This window comes from Piliocolobus tephrosceles, chromosome 9 (assembly GCF_002776525.5).
Source record: "Piliocolobus tephrosceles isolate RC106 chromosome 9, ASM277652v3, whole genome shotgun sequence".
In the NCBI taxonomy this organism is placed as follows: domain Eukaryota; kingdom Metazoa; phylum Chordata; class Mammalia; order Primates; family Cercopithecidae; genus Piliocolobus; species Piliocolobus tephrosceles.
The window spans coordinates 5,735,205-5,752,239 of record NC_045442.1 but is presented as its reverse complement, the minus strand read 5'-3'; the positions used below and the strand labels follow the sequence as shown (position 1 = coordinate 5,752,239).

At 51.2% G+C, this 17,035-nt stretch overlaps 1 protein-coding gene across 9 annotated transcripts in view; it reads left to right on the top strand.

Annotated features, from left to right (window-relative positions):
• Nucleotides 1-17,035, top strand: part of PTPRE (protein tyrosine phosphatase receptor type E) — a 175,764-nt gene that overhangs the window by 137,492 nt on the left and 21,237 nt on the right. For all 9 annotated transcript variants that reach the window (XM_023224204.3, XM_023224201.2, XM_023224199.3 and 6 more), the window contains 5 exons: nucleotides 5,916-6,006; nucleotides 10,796-10,872; nucleotides 11,538-11,574; nucleotides 12,952-13,049; nucleotides 16,075-16,194. In XM_023224204.3, coding sequence (XP_023079972.1) covers nucleotides 5,916-6,006; nucleotides 10,796-10,872; nucleotides 11,538-11,574; nucleotides 12,952-13,049; nucleotides 16,075-16,194 — 423 coding nt within the window. The remainder of the gene's footprint in view (nucleotides 1-5,915; nucleotides 6,007-10,795; nucleotides 10,873-11,537; nucleotides 11,575-12,951; nucleotides 13,050-16,074; nucleotides 16,195-17,035) is intronic.

Below are 17,035 nucleotides of genomic sequence, written 5' to 3'. Positions count from 1 at the left end.
GGATGGATGGGTGGGAGGATGGATGGATGGATGGATGGATGGATGGATGGATGGATGGATGCATGCATGCATGGATGGATGAGTGGGAGGGTGGATGGATGGATGGATGGATGGATAGATGGATGAATGAGTGGGAGGGCAGATGGATGGATGAATGGATGGGTGGATGGATGGATGGATGCATGCATGCATGGATGGATGGATGAGTGGGAGGGTGGATGGATGGATGGATGGATGGATGGATGGATGGATGGATGGATGATGGATGGATGGATGCATGAATGGATGGATAAATGAGTGGGAGGGCAGATGGATGGATGAATGGATGGGTGGATGGATGGATGGATGATGGATGGATGAGTGGGAGGGCAGATGGATGGATGGATGGATGCATGCATGGATGGGCAGATAGAGAAGTAGACAAACAGATATGAGGAAGTGTTGTCTTGGATTTTGCTATTCAGTATTTATCCTTGGTCATGTTTTGAATTTTATGTATCTTCACCTTCTTGCATGTGGCTGTACTGAGTGTTGATCGTAAAAAGGATAGGTTTTCAGCAGGACTGCTGACTGGTCCTGGCTATGCCTGTTGCATGCTGGCCCTGGCACATCAGTTAATCTCCTTGAAGTTGTCTTCCACTACCTAGGAAGGGGCAATGGAGATGGGCCTGTCTTAATTACCTTGAAGTTGGAACGGGAGGCTGAGACGATGGATATTGTAAACAACAGTGTTGTGCAGTTGTTATATCTGAAGATGGCGTGAACTCTGTGCAGACATCAGACTTTACCCAGAAGCAACGTGTGAAGGCATGGGAAGGTGGTGGCACATGTAAACTGTCCATTGCTTGTTTTTTTAGCACAAGCCTCCTCTGCCTTTATCTCGCTTCCTTTTTATTGTTTCCAAATGTGTCCCCTTTTTTGGAGAAATTAGGTCATATTGAAAGACAGCTTCAAGCACTATTGTGTTGCAATCTCTCAGTCTGACAACAGACCTTCTCATTTTCAAAATAACTATCCAAGTTTTCAGCTAGCAGATCCCCTTCCCCACCCTTCTCATCCCGTTTCTCCTTGTACTTTTGTTTCCCCAAGTGGCAGGGGCTGGGCTTGCTGATAGGGGTGTCTGAGTCAGAACCAGCTCAAAAGTGGGGGCCACTCCCAGGGAGGGAGTCCGGGAATAGGGTGGGGCAGGTGAGACACTCACCCCAGGCACAAAATTTAAGACAGCAAGTGGGATACATGATATTTTAACACAACACTTAAAATATCAAAAGTATCAGTACCACAGTAAAGGTAACAAATAAAATATCAAAATGAATGCAGGCAGCCCCTGGTGAAGAAAATAGCATGACCATAACGGAAGATAGGCTTGGGCTAACAGTTTTTCCCTGTTGCCCTGGGCCCTGATACATATGGCTTGTCACCACACAGCTACTCACCCTGCCATTAGTGAAAAGTTTCATATTTTGTTCATCATAGATTTTGTGCCTTGATTTGGACTTTTAAAAATATTGCATTCAGATATAATTTCCCCTGGTTTCTGAATTTTGGGGGCACCCCATTAAATTTTGCACCCAGAGGAAGTCCCTCATGCTCTTCTGCCACTGGGTGGCCCTTGGCTGAATATTGGAGTCCCTCTGCTCAGTGACAGGCAGGGTAGAGATGTGGTGGAGGGGAAGAACATTGGACCCGAAGTCAGGATCACGGAGCCTGATCCCGTGTCTGGGGAACCCTGGGGGAGCTGCTTTTTTGTCATTGTTTTGTTTGTTTGTTTGACATGGGGTCTCGCTGTGTCTCCCAGACTGGAGCACAGGGGCCTGCTCACAGCTCACTGCAGCCTCAACCTCCCAGCTCAAGTGATCCTCCCACCTCAGCCTCCCAAGTAGCTGGAACTATAGGCATGTGCCACCATGCCCACTGGCTTTTTACTTTTTTTTTTGTAGGGATGGAGTCCCACTGTGTTGCCCAGGCTGTGCTTTTTCCTCATCTGTCCAGTGAAGGGCTGGCCATGTCCTGAGACCATGTTCATGCAGCACCCGTCCTCTGAGAGCACTGGAGCCTGCCATGGCCAGCTCTCCCTCGGGTCCTAAGAGGGACATGCTCCCAACCCCATCTTTCTTTTCTCTTGCCCTCTGATCTGAACTCCTCTCCCCAAAGTCATGAAAGGGAGACACTAAAGGGAGACACAGGCGTCTCAAAGTGGCCGATCCAGTTGAGTTTTGACATGTGTGCATTACCAATTCACAGTGCAGGCAAACTTGGTGGGGATGAAAAGGATTTGGTATTGGGGTCTGTACAGTGAGGTGAATGCTGGAGTCAGCCTGAGAGAGCTTGGGCAATTAACCTCTGCCTGTTTCCTCATGTGTGAAATGAGGATACTCCCTGCCCCCCATAGGACTGTGATAACATGGACATGAGGTTGGATAATGCAACTGAGTCCTTACGAAAATGCACTCTGCAGTCTCCACCCTGCACTGGTAGAACAGCGTCCTAGGAAAGTCTGTTCCCAGGCCCCAGAGTAAGTCCTGGAAAGGGAGCACCATCGGGCCAAGGAAAATCCCCCTCTTCAAGCAGGCCCTTCCCTACCTCCACCCTAGCAAGTTATGTCAAGCCGAGTGCTTAGGACTAGCACACTGACAAGTGCTATAAAGATGCAGAGGGAAGTGTCAGCCTCAAAGCTTCCAGCACAGTAAACAAGCCAGAACCATTCCCTGGAGCCCCACAGAGCAGCTGGGGCCTCTTGCAGAGCTGCCCACACCTCGCTTCTTGTACCCTCTCCTGCTGCCTGCCCGACACGACCGAGCGGAGAGGGAAAGGAACGTGGCTCATGAGTTCATTGAAATGAAATGTCTAGGCCTGGTGTGGTGGCTCACGCCTGTACTTCTCAGCACTTTGAGAGGCCGAGGTGGGCAGATCACTTGAGCCCAGGAGTTCCAGGCCAGCTTGGGCAACATGGTGAAACCCCATCTCTACCAAAAACTACAAAAATTAGCTAGGCATGGTGGCGTGCACCTGTAATCCCAGCTACTCAGGAGGCGGAGATGGGAGAATCACTTGAACCTGGGAGGCCGAGGTTACAGTGAGCCAAGATCGCGCCACTGCACTCCAGCCTAGGTAACAGTGTGAGACCCTGTCTCAAAAATAAAAATTTTTTTAAAAAAAAGAAAATAAATGAAATCTCACCTCAAACAGACAAACCACAAACGATTTGGACAATTTACATAATGGGACAGCCAATCACAAGGTATTCATCGGCCGGTTACTGTGAGCAAGCCCCAAGTGAGGCACTGCAGGGCTCAGCTGGGTGCACAGACCCCTCCAGGTCTTTCCTTTCCCCTGGGCCACCTGAGCAGCTCCGAGATTTGAGACCACAGTAGACTGACAGCCAGAGATAGGGTTGCAGGATCCACGTGCGCCTGGATCCAGGATACGTACGTGTGCGATGCACAGGACACGATGCCCCTCACCACTTCGACTTTGACCCTCTGTGCAGCTGGGTGGCTACGCTCCATCTCCATGGTCTGGATCTCTGCAGCTGCCAGGAACAAGCAGCTGTGAGGTGTCAGAGCTTGGTCCATCCTGGTCGTTCAATCCCTCCAGGGAGCTTTTTTCTTTTTTTCTTTTTTCTTTTTTTTTTGAGAGAGAGAGAGTCTCGCTCTGTCGCCCAGGCTGGAGTGCAGTGGTGAAATCTTGGCTCACGGCAATCTCTGCCTCCCAGGTTCAAGCGATTTTCCTGACTCAGCTTCCCAAGTAGCTGAGACTACAGGCGCCCACCACCACGCCCAGCTAATTTTTATATTTTTAGTAGACACGGGGTTTCACCATGTTGGCCAGGCTGGTCGTGAACTCCTGACGTCAGGTGATCCACCCTCCTCGACTTCCAGAGTGCTGGGATTACAGGTGTGAGCCACCACACCTGGCCTAATTTATCTTTTCACAGACTTTATTTTAGAGCAGTTTTAGCTGTACAGAGTAATTGCACAGAAAGTACAGAGTTCCCATATGCCCCCTTCCTCCCCTGCGAGCAGTTTCTCCTATGATTAGCTTCCTGCGTTCGTGTGCTTCAACTACTGCAACTGATGAACCAACACCGCGCTGTTGTTACTAGCAGAAGTCCACACGTCAGGGTTTGTGTGTTGTGCGTGCTCTGGGTTTTGACAAATGCACAGTATCATGTACACACCATCCGGTATCACGCCTCCTGTGTATTTTCAGTGCTGGGACCAAAAAAAGCTTTCCCGGGTAGAAAAACGGAAGGCTTTAGAATTTTACCACAGATGTCAGGCTTAGATTAGGTCAAGAAAGTTAGTAGGAAGACGGCTCTGATGAAGAATCAGGAACTACAGGCGGCGTAGGTGCTGGTGGCTGGGGATGAGGCCGAGAACCACCCATCACCCTTGCCACAGTGCCGCCAGGCAGGTCCCTCCACATAAGCGACCCTCTTGCCTCTGCTTTGGGACCAACAAACCCCATGGCCTGGAAGGGCCCACCATGGGCACCGGCTGGTCAGATCTGAGTCTGCAATTGGAGAAGCTTCCTGCTCTCGGGAGAGGAAGGCTCGGGACACCTGTGGGCGGCAGGTCAGGCCCTGCCCTGCGTTGTGAGCAAGCTCAGGCCTGCATGACTTAGATCCAAAGCTACACGGTGAGGCCTGCTCCGCTCTCCTGGGTGGTGGCAGCGGGACCCCTCACGTTCTCCCACATTTGAAGAAGTGAGCATCCTCCTGGTGGTCTGGGCACTGCTCCAGGCTCCTGCCCCTTGCTCGCTGGGTGACCCTGGGCAAATCTACAATACCTCACTTTGGCTTTCAGTTTCCTCACCCATAAAACGGGGACCATCCTAGTATCACCTAATAGTAGGTGATTTGTGAAGGCTGGAGCAGATGACCCGGCTCCTTCCACCGTACCTGGCACACTGAGGCACTCAATGAATATTGATACATGTTACTGGAATCCCAGTGGCCCCGGGTCCAGCCACTGGTTGGGTGTAATATCAAAGGACAGGACTCAGGGCTTCAAGAGGCTTTTCACACTGTGCATTGTGGGGAGCTCACCTGAGCAGCAAGCAGACGCAGGACAGCTGGAGGTGACCAGGAATCAGAGGTGGCGGCTCCAGGTGGCAGAAAGAACTAGGATTCAGGCCACTAGAGTTCACACTCAGCTATGTTGCTCAGAGGGGACAAGGGCCCCGCGGCATTCGTCTCACACCTGACTTCCCTGACTGGGACAAAGGAGTTGGTGAGGGTAGTGCTTCCCAAAGGCGTGTGCACTGAAGCGCTGGGGATCGTGGTAATATTCGTGCTGATTCTGTAGCTCTGGGGTGCAGCCAGAGAGTCTGCATTTCTAAAAAGCACCCTCCCAGGCGTGCCCATGCCACTGGTCCACAGAGCACGCCTGGAGTCTTAAGCAAGATCAGGACTGTATCTAAGGCTGTTTCTCACCCCTTGCCTCCCAGAACCACTCTATTCATCCTTCAGCCCCAAAGTCACAGCATCCTACTGTAAACCCTCTGCATGCCTGTCCTCGCTCCCCCATCTCCCAGTTCACAGTTCTGTCGCAGTCAGTTCTTACCAAATCATAGGCGCCTGCTCTAGGCCCAGGCCTGTGGACCCTGAGATACCATGGAAATGCAAAGGCAAGTCTCCACCTTCATGCAGCGCAGGGTCTGGCTGATGAGACCACCACTTTGACCACACCACTGTTCACCCCACAAGAGAGAGCACCCTGGGGAAAGCCAGGGTCTGTGTCTCCTTCATTCTCTGCCCCGTGCCTGGTACAAGGTCTGAGGCAGAGATGGACTATGGACAGCAGGTAGTTTGCTCCACATGTTTTCGTAATTCCTGTGTTCAGTAGGGAAACTGACATGAGCATGGTGTTTGAAACCATCACATTTCATACTAATGCTACATTTTCTTCCAGTCATTGCCATCTGGACACATACAAGGAACTTTTGAACTGGCAAATAAAGAAGAAAACAGAGAAAAAAACAGATATCCGAACATCCTTCCCAGTAAGATTTTATTTTATGTTTTGCATGATCGATGGTGTTTGCGCTAAACTCAGCTTTGCCTTACAGCTCCCCATGACTGCGGGCCATTCCTGGTGCTCAGAGGCCAAAGACTGAGGCCCCAAATCTGTCTAACTGCTCAGCGTTTGCACCTAGGACTCCAGAATGTTCCTCTCTAGGTGGCAGTCTCCCCGCACAGGCCCTGGGCACCTTGGTTGCTGGTGGGTCTGGCTGCCAAGCCTGTGCTTACTGTTGAGACCTGGGCTGCTTGGGGCCCAGCAGGTAAGGGTGCTGTTTCGTGGCCATGGGTGCCAGCTGGCAGGGCCTCCCCTGTGGAACTCAGGCCTGGCACCCAGTCTAGGCCTGCGAGTGGCCCTGGGCAACTCCCTTCCCTCAGACTCAGTGCTTGTGGCCACAAACTGCAAATCCCTAGAGTTGTCTGGGGTCCTGGACCAAGGACAAAAATGACAGAACATGAAACTTGTAGGTGGGCAGCAGCTTTGTAGGAAGGCTCTGAATCAACCTGATTTAACCCCAACAGTACAAGTGGGCATGGGCCGGGAAGCGTGGGTACCAGGAGGTGGCAGGGCCAGGGAGCAGATGGGTGTGTGCGGGGGCGTGTCTCGGTGACCTGGGGGCAGCTTTCACAGCCTGTCTTGGTGCCAAGACAAACTCTGCAGGTTCTGAGCCGCCTTTGTAAGAGCTGGCCTAGGCCAGGTGCTATGTGGCTCATGCCTGTAATCCTAGTACTCTGGGAGGCCGAGGCAGGTGGATCTCCTGAGGTCAGGAGTTCAAGACCAGCCTGGCCAAGATAGTAAAACCCCATCTCTACTAAAAATACAAAAAATTAGCCGGGCATAGTGGTGGATGCCTGTAACTCCAGTTACTTGGGCGGCTGAGGCAGGAGAATCTCTTGAACCCAGAAGGCAGAGGTTGCCATGAGCCAAGATCACGTCATTGCACTCCAGCCTGGGAAACAAGAGCAAAACTCCATCTCAAAAAAAAAAAAAAAAGAGCTGGCCCAGCGGCGGGGATCGGGGGGTGCAGTTCGGGATCCTTCACCCCACCTGGGCCCCTCCCATCGTCTGCTTTGCCCATGAGGCTAACAAAATGGCATCCTCAAAGGGCTCCACTAAGTTCAGGTCTAAATCCTGAACCTGCGGCCTCCCCCTGGTCCACAGAGGGAGTCACCCCACCCTGCCAGGGCCTCAGTGGGATGGAGGAAGGCAGCCCATGTGGGCCCCGGAAGGCTGCTCACTGCTGCGTTTTTCGGACTAGAATTGACTTCACCTGCTCTGTATGTCAGAGCAGCTACGGTCTGTCCAATCTGTGGTCTGTCCAAACTGTGCACTTTTTAAAAATAACTCTCTCATTTTACCTGCATAGGATTGACATGTGGTTTTTACAAAACCCATTGTGAACCCATGATCCAAGGAAAACTGGGAGAAATCCGTCAAATAGTCTTTCAGTCAACACATATGTGTAGGGGTGGCCAAGGCAACACCAGAAAGATGGGTCAGGAGGCCATGTGGTGGTCACACAGCTGAGCCTTGACGGTGGCTCAGACCATGGCTACATTCTGCACGCTTTGGAGCGGATTTGTTGCCAATGGATGGAAGATATCACAGAAAGAGGGGAGGCAACTTACACGGCTGGAGCAGCTGAGAGGAAAGGAAGGCCGTGGCAGGAGGAGGTCTGAGATCTTTAGAATAATTTGTGTCCAATGTGGGATATCTAGAAATTAGTATCAGTGCTTAATTTATTACCTTAATTGAGTGGTTTTAAGTTGTGCCTTGATTTGCCAGCCATACGTGTTAAGAAACTGCTCAGTGCTAAGCACCTTCCTGAATTCCTCATTTCTCTCCATCAGTAAACGTTCATCCCTTAAAGGTAACATCATATTGTTAATTAAGACTATTTATTTGGGACCTCCATGGAAGCAGAATCATGGCCAAGTGTGGGCATTACGTACACCCAGTGCCCCCCTCAAGGTGTGATGGCCCAGGGCAGAGCAGGGGCCTCACCTGGGAGTCCCCCACCTGGAAGAGGCCCGGCCCACCCACTGCAAGTCTTCTCTGAGCCGCGTTCTCAAGTCTTCTCTGAGCTGCGTTCTCTAGGTTGTGCTACGGGAGTCAATTAGCGTTTCCTCCAAGCCTGAAAGCGTAGTCAGATTCAGAATGGGTTTTTCTAGCTTCCCCTGTAAGATCTTTCCCCTGCTCCTGGCAGGAGCACCACACCATGGGAACCCCAGGGCCCAGGCAGCCTCCTGGGGCTGGCGGACTCTGCCGTGTTTCATACGGGTGGAAAGACGGGTTTACAGAATAGTGGCATGGAGACATTGTGGCCTGGCAAGGATTAATGGGGTGGCATCTGGCATTAGCTATCAGGAAGACTTAAGGCTGAAGGGACATCGGGCAGGGAGCTCTCAGGGCTGCTCCATCAGCCCCCAGGGTGACAGCCCCTAGTATCACTTAGGGTGGGACTGAGAGTCACCTGGGTGAGACGGGAGAAGGGACCCAACTTCCCCAGCCCCGGGCACCTTCCCTGCCTTTCCCAGTCTTTCAACAGAGTCATAACGTGACCCTTGGCCCTGGGGAGCTCTGGGGTCCGAAGTCAAGGTGCTTTGCATGTCAGGCAGGCTTGACTTTTGCCTATAGAAAGACTGTGGCTGATGGCAAGCGAGGCCTCTTTTCTGGAAAAGTGCCAACAGTTGATGATAATTTTAGGAACTAATGTTTTGAATGTGAAGTGTGACTTTTTAGAATAAAAAGACAGGAAGCTCTTAGAAACTGCAAGATTCTAAATCTAAGCAGAAGGCTATATTTTACCCTGTGCTTTTCTATAGCTGTTCTCAAAGCATAAACCATTCCAAATTATTTTCAACTAGTGTAATGTGTTCAGCAGAGCTATTTCTGCCTGAGCATTGCCACTCCCTGAGCAGGAGGGTCTCACAGTGAGGTCTGCAGGACTGTAAGTTTGGGGTCTGACTCCCTGGCCACCCTGTGTGGGCTATGGCTGTCTCTGAGAGGTGTACCTGCCCTTTCTCTGCAGGGAGCCAGACGGAGCTGGCTCAGCCATCGGGGGTCCCAGGCCATTAGCCCATGGCCCGCCCGGCAGCCTTCCAGGTGAAGGTGAGACAAACAAGTTATGACCTGGGGGCTGCCCGGCTCCCCATCACAAACGCCACAAACACACACAAACGCCACAAACACAACCCACCCTGATCGAGGACTAAGCAGAGAAAGCAGGGAGAGGACCTAGAGTTACTCAACAATGAGTCAGGAAGGAGGCTCCAAGCTTCTACCACGTGCCAGACTCTGTGCCCAGTGCAGCATAAACGTCCTCAGCACCAGCCTTGTCCCAGCCTGGCCCAGCCGGCCGTTCCTGGGAAAGGTCACAGGAAGAGCAGGGCCAGGCCCACAGCACTTTTAGAGGCCCGTGAACACGTCTTCATTTCTCTTCAGATCACACACAAAATATGCCAAACCCATTCTGGAGCGCATCTTTTCACTAGCGACCAACCCAGGCCTAAGGTAGCCTTCTTGATAGTTCTATGGAGGAAGCTGGGAAGGCAGAAGTGACTGCGACCCACAAAAGTCATGATGGAGCCCTGATGTGTGTGTACACACACACTACACACACACCGCACACACCACACATACACACTCCACACACACACCACACACTCCACACAAACACACCACACACACCACACACATACACACCACACACATACCACACACTCCACACATACACACCACACACATACCACACACTACACACATACACACCAAACCCACATGCAGACATTCACACAGCACACACACTACACACGTGCACGCCACACACACCACACACATACACCATACACACCACACACACACACAGACACCACACATACACACCCACATGCACACTACACATACACACCACACTCACTACACCACACACTACACACCACACACAACACACTTATACCAGAGTATACACCACACACACACATCATACGCACGCTACACCACTCATACCACAAAAATACACACAGCACATGCCACACTTACATACTCACAGATACCACAAACGCACAACACACAACATACTTGCACCAGTATACACACCACACACATCAGGCTCACACACTACACCAGTCACACCACAAACATCCAGACGCTCACACACACCCCACACACAGCACTCCACGGTCAGCCTTCCACCCCAGAAAAGTGCTTGTGCAACAGGCTGGATCTACCAGGCGCTCCTCACTGTGCTCGCCCTGCAGCTCTGAGGCAGACTCTGGTGGTGGGACTGAGGCTTAGAGTCCCCGATCCTAGACCCCCACATCCCCTTGTCCTCATGGGGCTGGCGATCATTTCCCTGGGAAGCCTTGGAGAGTGGACCCAGTTCTTCTGTCCTGGGGCTTTTTTAAGTGCACCCGCACTTGGTAATACTGGGGCCCAGTGCAGGGTTCATGAAATACAGCCCTTGCACTGCAGGGGCCCGGCACGTTCTGCTGTTCTTGTCTATGTAATGACCCAGTGGCCTCCGTCCTGGGGACTGAAATCCAACCGTTGTCGGCATCCCACGGCTGAGACAGTCCGTGTTCACCAAAGCAGGTGCATTCTCTCTCGGGACACCAGCGGTCTCCATGGGAACGTTGAGGAAGAACATCTCTGCCACCCCCGGTGTGGCCGTGAAGCTACATTTCCCCTTCCCAGGAGCTGACACTGCAGATGAAGAGACAGCACTGTGATTCCTGGTCCTAATATCTTGGCTTTGTTTGGGTTTTTTCCAGATGACCATTCTAGGGTGATTCTGAGCCAAGCGGATGGAACTTCCTGTTCGGACTACATCAATGCTTCCTACATAGATGTAAGTGGGCAGAGGCTTCCTAGTCCCCTAGCCCAGCTGAGGCATGACCAGTGAGCACTTTCTTGTCTGGTGCCAGGAGTGTAAATTGTCACAACCTTTCTGGGCAGTTTGGCCACAAGCACAGAGGGCACGGAACTGCCTGTGCTTTACAAGCTAGCATCAGCATCTGGGAATTTGACTTCGAGAGACAGAGATAAGCACAGAGGATGTTCATTGCAGCATTATGTATATTCCTGACCAAATAGAACAGGAAGCATAGGCAGTTAAGCAGATTGTGGTAAAACCATGTGCAGTGGATTACTAGAACTCCATTTGTATTGATCTTTAAGAGATCATTTAATATAAATTATAAAATTATCATTAAAAATACAACATAAAATAAATTGTACACGTTCACCCAATTAGAGGACAGAAATGTCTGCATATCTCTGCTTGTGTGTGAGTCTGGGAAAGGTTTTGCAGAAAAACAGACTAGAGAGGAGACGTATGAAATAGGATTTGTTATTTCTGGAATTGCTGGTGAGTTTTCTTTTCTTCTTAACCTTTTCCTGTGTTTTGCAAATTTTCCATGGTGAATATGTATTACTTTCCTAACAGCAATGACAACAAATCCTTTCAGCAGAGATAATTCTGAAAACATATAAATCTGATGCTATTTTTTCTAGGGTTACAAAGAGAAGAATAAATTCATAGCAGCTCAAGGTAAGCTTTTTATTAATTTCTGAACGTATTTTTGGTAAAATGATGTGAATAGCTCTTATTTCCTTGTCTGTATGCCAACAAGACCAAGGACTTACACTGGATTTTTGTGCACATGTTTACACCTAACAGACACGTTATATCCATTCACACAACGGATATGTGTAGACAGTCAGAGAAACACACACTTATTTCCACACCTATACGGTGTGAACGCAGGGCATGCAGTGGCCCCGGCTGCCACTCCAGCATGTTAATACCTGCATCAGGTAACCTTGAATTTCTCTCAGCTGGCTGAGCCCTACATGGCCCCAAACTTTGGGGGTGGGTAGTAGGGTGAGTAGCTTTTCAGATCAAGGCTATAACCAAGAAGATACTTCAGCCGTGAAAACATGCCCTTCACCTTGCACAGGGCTGGCCCTCCCTTGTGTGTTGAGTACTGAATCCAGCATCACTCCGTTCCACCAGAGGTTGTCATCTGCAGGAGCTGGTGGTGCACGTGCAGTTAGGTATCAGTGGAGCTGAAACCACATTCCTCAGACTTCCTCACTCTTAGGCCAGGAGTGTTTAGGGCAATGAGCTCTGAAATTCAGCGTGTGTCAAAATCACCTGGGAAGTTGTTAGAAATGCAGAATCTCTAAGAAAAAAGGACACGCATGTGCACACACAGAGGACATCAGGAATGTGCCCCGCTGGAAACCTCGGAAACCTGGCGATCCTGGCTGAAACAGATGAAAGCATGTGTTTCTCTCTTGCCAGCAGACACCACAGGGAGCCAGGCCAGAGTGGGACAGCAGCAGGGCCAGGGGCTTCCTTATCTCCCGGCCCATCCCCCTCAGCATGAAGCGCTTAGCTCGGGACTGCAAAACAGCCGCAGCTCAGACAGGAAGTGGACAGGGGCAGAGGACTTTCTCCTAGTGACACTTTGTCTGTTGTTCAGATCCCTTGCCGAGGGACTTTAGCTCATGTCGTATCGAACAGCACCATGCTGAGAGGAAGATTTTCACAAAGAGGAGGGGATTGGGAATGCAGGGGGAGGCCAGCCAGTCTCTGCCTCTCCCAAGGCTTTCACCAGCTCTCCCACACTTGGCTGTGGACCCAGCCCTCCTCTGAACCCTGCTTCTTACCTGTGAATGTCATAACTCAACCTGGGCCCAATTATCTTGCCCACTGAGGAGTTCCCAGCTGGAGTGGGTGAGTGGCAGGACAGACAGCCCCTGCCAGTTCTGGAACACTTCAGGGCATGACGTGTGTGTCCCCAACAAGCCTGAGAAGGGAGTGAACAGCTATCCAGGGGCCAATGGCCAGGGTGCCGGGGCTGGGACCCCAAAGTGACTTCCCTTCATGCCTTTTGACTTCAGAATTGTCCTCTACACACAGGCCCCAAACAGGAAACGGTGAACGACTTCTGGAGAATGGTCTGGGAGCAAAAGTCTGCGACCATCGTCATGTTAACGAACTTGAAAGAAAGGAAAGAGGTGAGTTCCAGGCATCTGACCCCGGTATCACTTCCTTTCAGCTGCTGCTGCCGGGCTGGGGATGTTCTTACCACTTCCTCTTCCTCCTTCCCTCCCTTCCTCCCACTATCACTGCAGAGAGCACCCAAACACATGCAGTGGCTGACAGCATTTTCATCACAAAACAAATCCCCCGTCTCCCCGGCATCTCACTGTTATCTAATCTGTGATAACACGATGACACAAGAGTTTCCTTTTTTCCCAAGTGAGAGGCCGGCCCCAGGCTCTGCCTGCCTGATCGGAGACATGAATCTGAGAAGTTAGAATTTTAGGATGTTGAGCATGTCATGCGGCAGACCTCAGACTAGAAATGAACATGATTTCACGCTTATTATCCAGGCTAGAGAAATGCATTTGAAAAACATGGTATATTGAAGAAATGTTGATTTGTCATCCAAATATATTTAATTAGCTGTTTCTAATTCAAAAAAGGATGCATGTACATTATAAGAATTTGAATCATTGACAAAGAAGAAAAGTTGAACTGATTCGTTTCCTAATGTAACAAGTACTCATTAGCATCTGCTATGCTGGGCCACCTCTGTCCCAGGTGCAAGGAATGGGGGCTCAAATTCAGGGCTGAGAAGTGGGGCTGTGGGAAGCCTGTGGCGGGGGGCGGGTGTTGAGTGATAGGCAGGGAGCCATGACATAGGCAGTGAGCTCACTCTCCAGAACGAAAGAAGAACTGGGAGCCGGAGGGACACTTGCCACAGGTGGGGCGACAATTAGGAGGCTGTGCTTCTGGCATGTTCTGGCTTGAAGGCCCAGTTCAGCGGGAGCCATGTGTCCTGCCCAGCCCCGCTCAGGGCCTGCTGTGTCCTGAGCTCCTCAGTCATCTGCTGGCCTGGCCCCGGCAGTTCCCAGGCATCGTAGCGAGGACTGTGGGGAAGGGCTGCCATTTTTAGATGGGACTGCCAGGCCGTAGGGAACTCAGCTGGGGCAGAAGATGGGTGGCAGGAGCCCACAGGAAGGGCAGACTGGGAGGTGCTCTGGTCCCCGTAGTGCCAGCTTACTAATTGCCACCCAAAACACGGGAAGCAGCCTCCAGCCACCATTTCTGGTCAGGAATAGGATGGCGGCTTTCATTCTGCTCTCAGGGGAGCTGAAACAGGGCTGCGGAGGGTCACCCCTTTGCCCTTGCAAATCTTGCCTCTGTCATCCTTTGTCATGGGGAAGAGTGACAGAGGGAAGCAGGAGATTCCCAGCACAGGGCTCTTCACCCTGCCTGCGCTGTAGCGGCCATGGAGGAGGACACCCACGCGAGGGAAAAGGAGGCTGAGCCTTCTCCAGGAGTCTCAGGGTCCCCTGTGACCTGCGGCCCATAGGACCAGTCTTCCTGGAGCTGGTGCTCCAAGCATGAGACCAGCACGGAAGCAGTGGGGCTCAGGACGCCCCCGCCTCCCCCTTTCAGTCATTCTGCTGAAAATGTCACTGGCATTTTCTCTCCATCTTCCTCCATAGCCTCCGACTGGATTTTTCCACTCCTGTGACTCAGGGCTGGGCTGCTGCCGCATCCTGATTCTCACCAATTCAGATGAAATCATTTCTCAATAGAGTTCCCTTTTTCTTAATTGCTCACACTTCTGTTGTGGTTTCCTTGGCTTCCACATCCTGGGCTCTGCATTGCAAAACACAGCTGCCCTGGCATCTCATGATCGGGTGAGAGGGAGGCAGAGGGAGGGGGTATAAAACCAGCCACCAACACTGAGCCCTTGAGAGGCTGAGACGTTCTCAGTTCCTACCGGAGAGCCTTCCAAGCTGAGAAGCTCAGGAGGGTCCCCAGGGCTCCCCATAGGGCCAACACTCGCCCAAACCGGGACCTGTAGGCATTTGCAGTTCCCCTGGGCTGCATCAGAGATGCCCTGTGACCCGCAGCCCCGCCCGGAGCCAGGAGTAGGGAGGGGGAAGTTGTCTGTGGCCGTCGTAACACGATGCTGCTCTCTACTAAATACCAGATGCTGTCAGTTTCATAAGATTGTTAATCCTGGAGTCTTGACCACGAGCTGTGCTGCTCAGGGGCCATTCCCTGGACGTGCTCTCTGATGATTGGCAGGCTTGTTCCATTCCAGAGGTGTTTATCTGGCAGATGAAATAGATCTTTTCCCCCTTGAGGTGGGTCCTCATTCACTCGTGAAGTCCACGCTGATGGAGGACGCCCACGGGCAGGTGCTGCGCGCGGTGCTACAAAATGAAAGGGCTCCTGGAACATGTATTTTGGGTCATTCTTGCTTCAGAGTTTGGGGTAAAGAAATGGGCCTATCTGTAGCAACGCACCCTCGTGAAGTCCACGCTGATGGAGGACACCACTGGGCAGGTGCTGCGGGCGGTGCTGCCAAATGAAAGGGCTCCTGAAACGTGTATTTTGAGTCATTCTTGCTTCAGAGGTTGGGAAGGTAAAGAAATGGGCCTATCAGGAGCAATGCACCCTGTTCTGCAGACTCCACGGCAGCGTTGTCCCTGCTACAGAAAAATGAAGATCATTAGGCCAATCACAGGTTCATCAGTCTTGAACGGCAGACTGGCAGTGGTGCAAATTAACTTTGTCCTTAGTGAACTGAGCAGGAAAAACACAAATTGCTGAATCCAGTGGGAAATGCCTGGGGAAGCACCATCCTTGCCCTCTGGCCTGAGGGTCATTTGGAGTTAGGTACCCAGCTCTTAAGGTTACAGGCTCAGCATGACTGGTTGATGGTCAGTTAATAAAATGTATGGGATTCGTGAATGAATGAAGAAATGAGACATTGTTGGTGTCTACATCAGAAAGCCTTGGGGCGTCCTAGCCATAGTCTCAAGGCTGCCTTTCACCAGTTATGCAGCCTCAGTTTCCCCATTCATGAGGTGGACACACATGAACTTGCTGTTTCTCAGCTGTGGGAGCTGTGTGACTCCAGCTGGTGTGTGTGAGGCCTTCTGTGGTTGGGTGGAGGGATGTCATGATGCGTTGCACCCACAGATCTATTTGCTTCTATTAAATTGTTCCGTGCAGGAAAAGTGCCATCAGTACTGGCCCGACCAAGGCTGCTGGACCTATGGAAACATCCGGGTGTGCGTGGAGGACTGCGTGGTTTTGGTCGACTACACCATCCGGAAGTTCTGCATACAGCCAGTAAGCATCTCTTGTTGCTGACCTTCCAGAAAGATCATTCTCAGAGAGCATCATGCCCAGAGTTAACACCCTTCTGCATTTATGAAGTGCTTTGCTCCCACCCCGGCACTGTCACGGCCCTGGCTCAGAGGATGCAGTGGCCAGGCTGTGCTGGGCAGACGTGCAAGTGGGCCAAGACACCAGAGGCGGGTGCACAAGGGTCTGCGGGCAGTGCTGGGGTCTCCTAATTCCCAGTGACTCCTCTGGACCTCTCCAGGAAGAAGACCAGTCACTGGAGGGGTCTGGGGTCCTCCCTCAGTAGCACAGTCACATTTCACACACTGGAACTGGGAGGCGGGGTTTTTTCTAACACGTTTCTAACACATTTTGAAGTATGTCTGAAATGTCCTTGTCATTTTCCACACTTGGGTCCTGCTAGTTCCACCACCCCAAAGGGTTTAAGAGAGATATCAGTAAAAATATCTATATACAAAGCAGATGAAATCAAGATGTAGAAGAAAGTTTAAAACTATAGAGGAAAGATAGAAGACCATTTTGTCAGGATTTAAAGATCGAGTGATTGGCATAATTATGTCACAAAATAAGTGTCTGAGGTTCCAAGAAACCACAGCAAAAAAGGAAAAGGATGAGCTGATCATTCTCATTCTATCCCGTGCTCACATCTCTCCCAGAAATGTGCACACAGGCACGCACATGCACACGCGTACACACATACACCCACACACAGGCACACATATGTACACATGCACACACATACACCCACATACAGGCACACATATGCACACATGCACAATACACCCACACACAGGCACACACATGCACACATGCACACACATACACC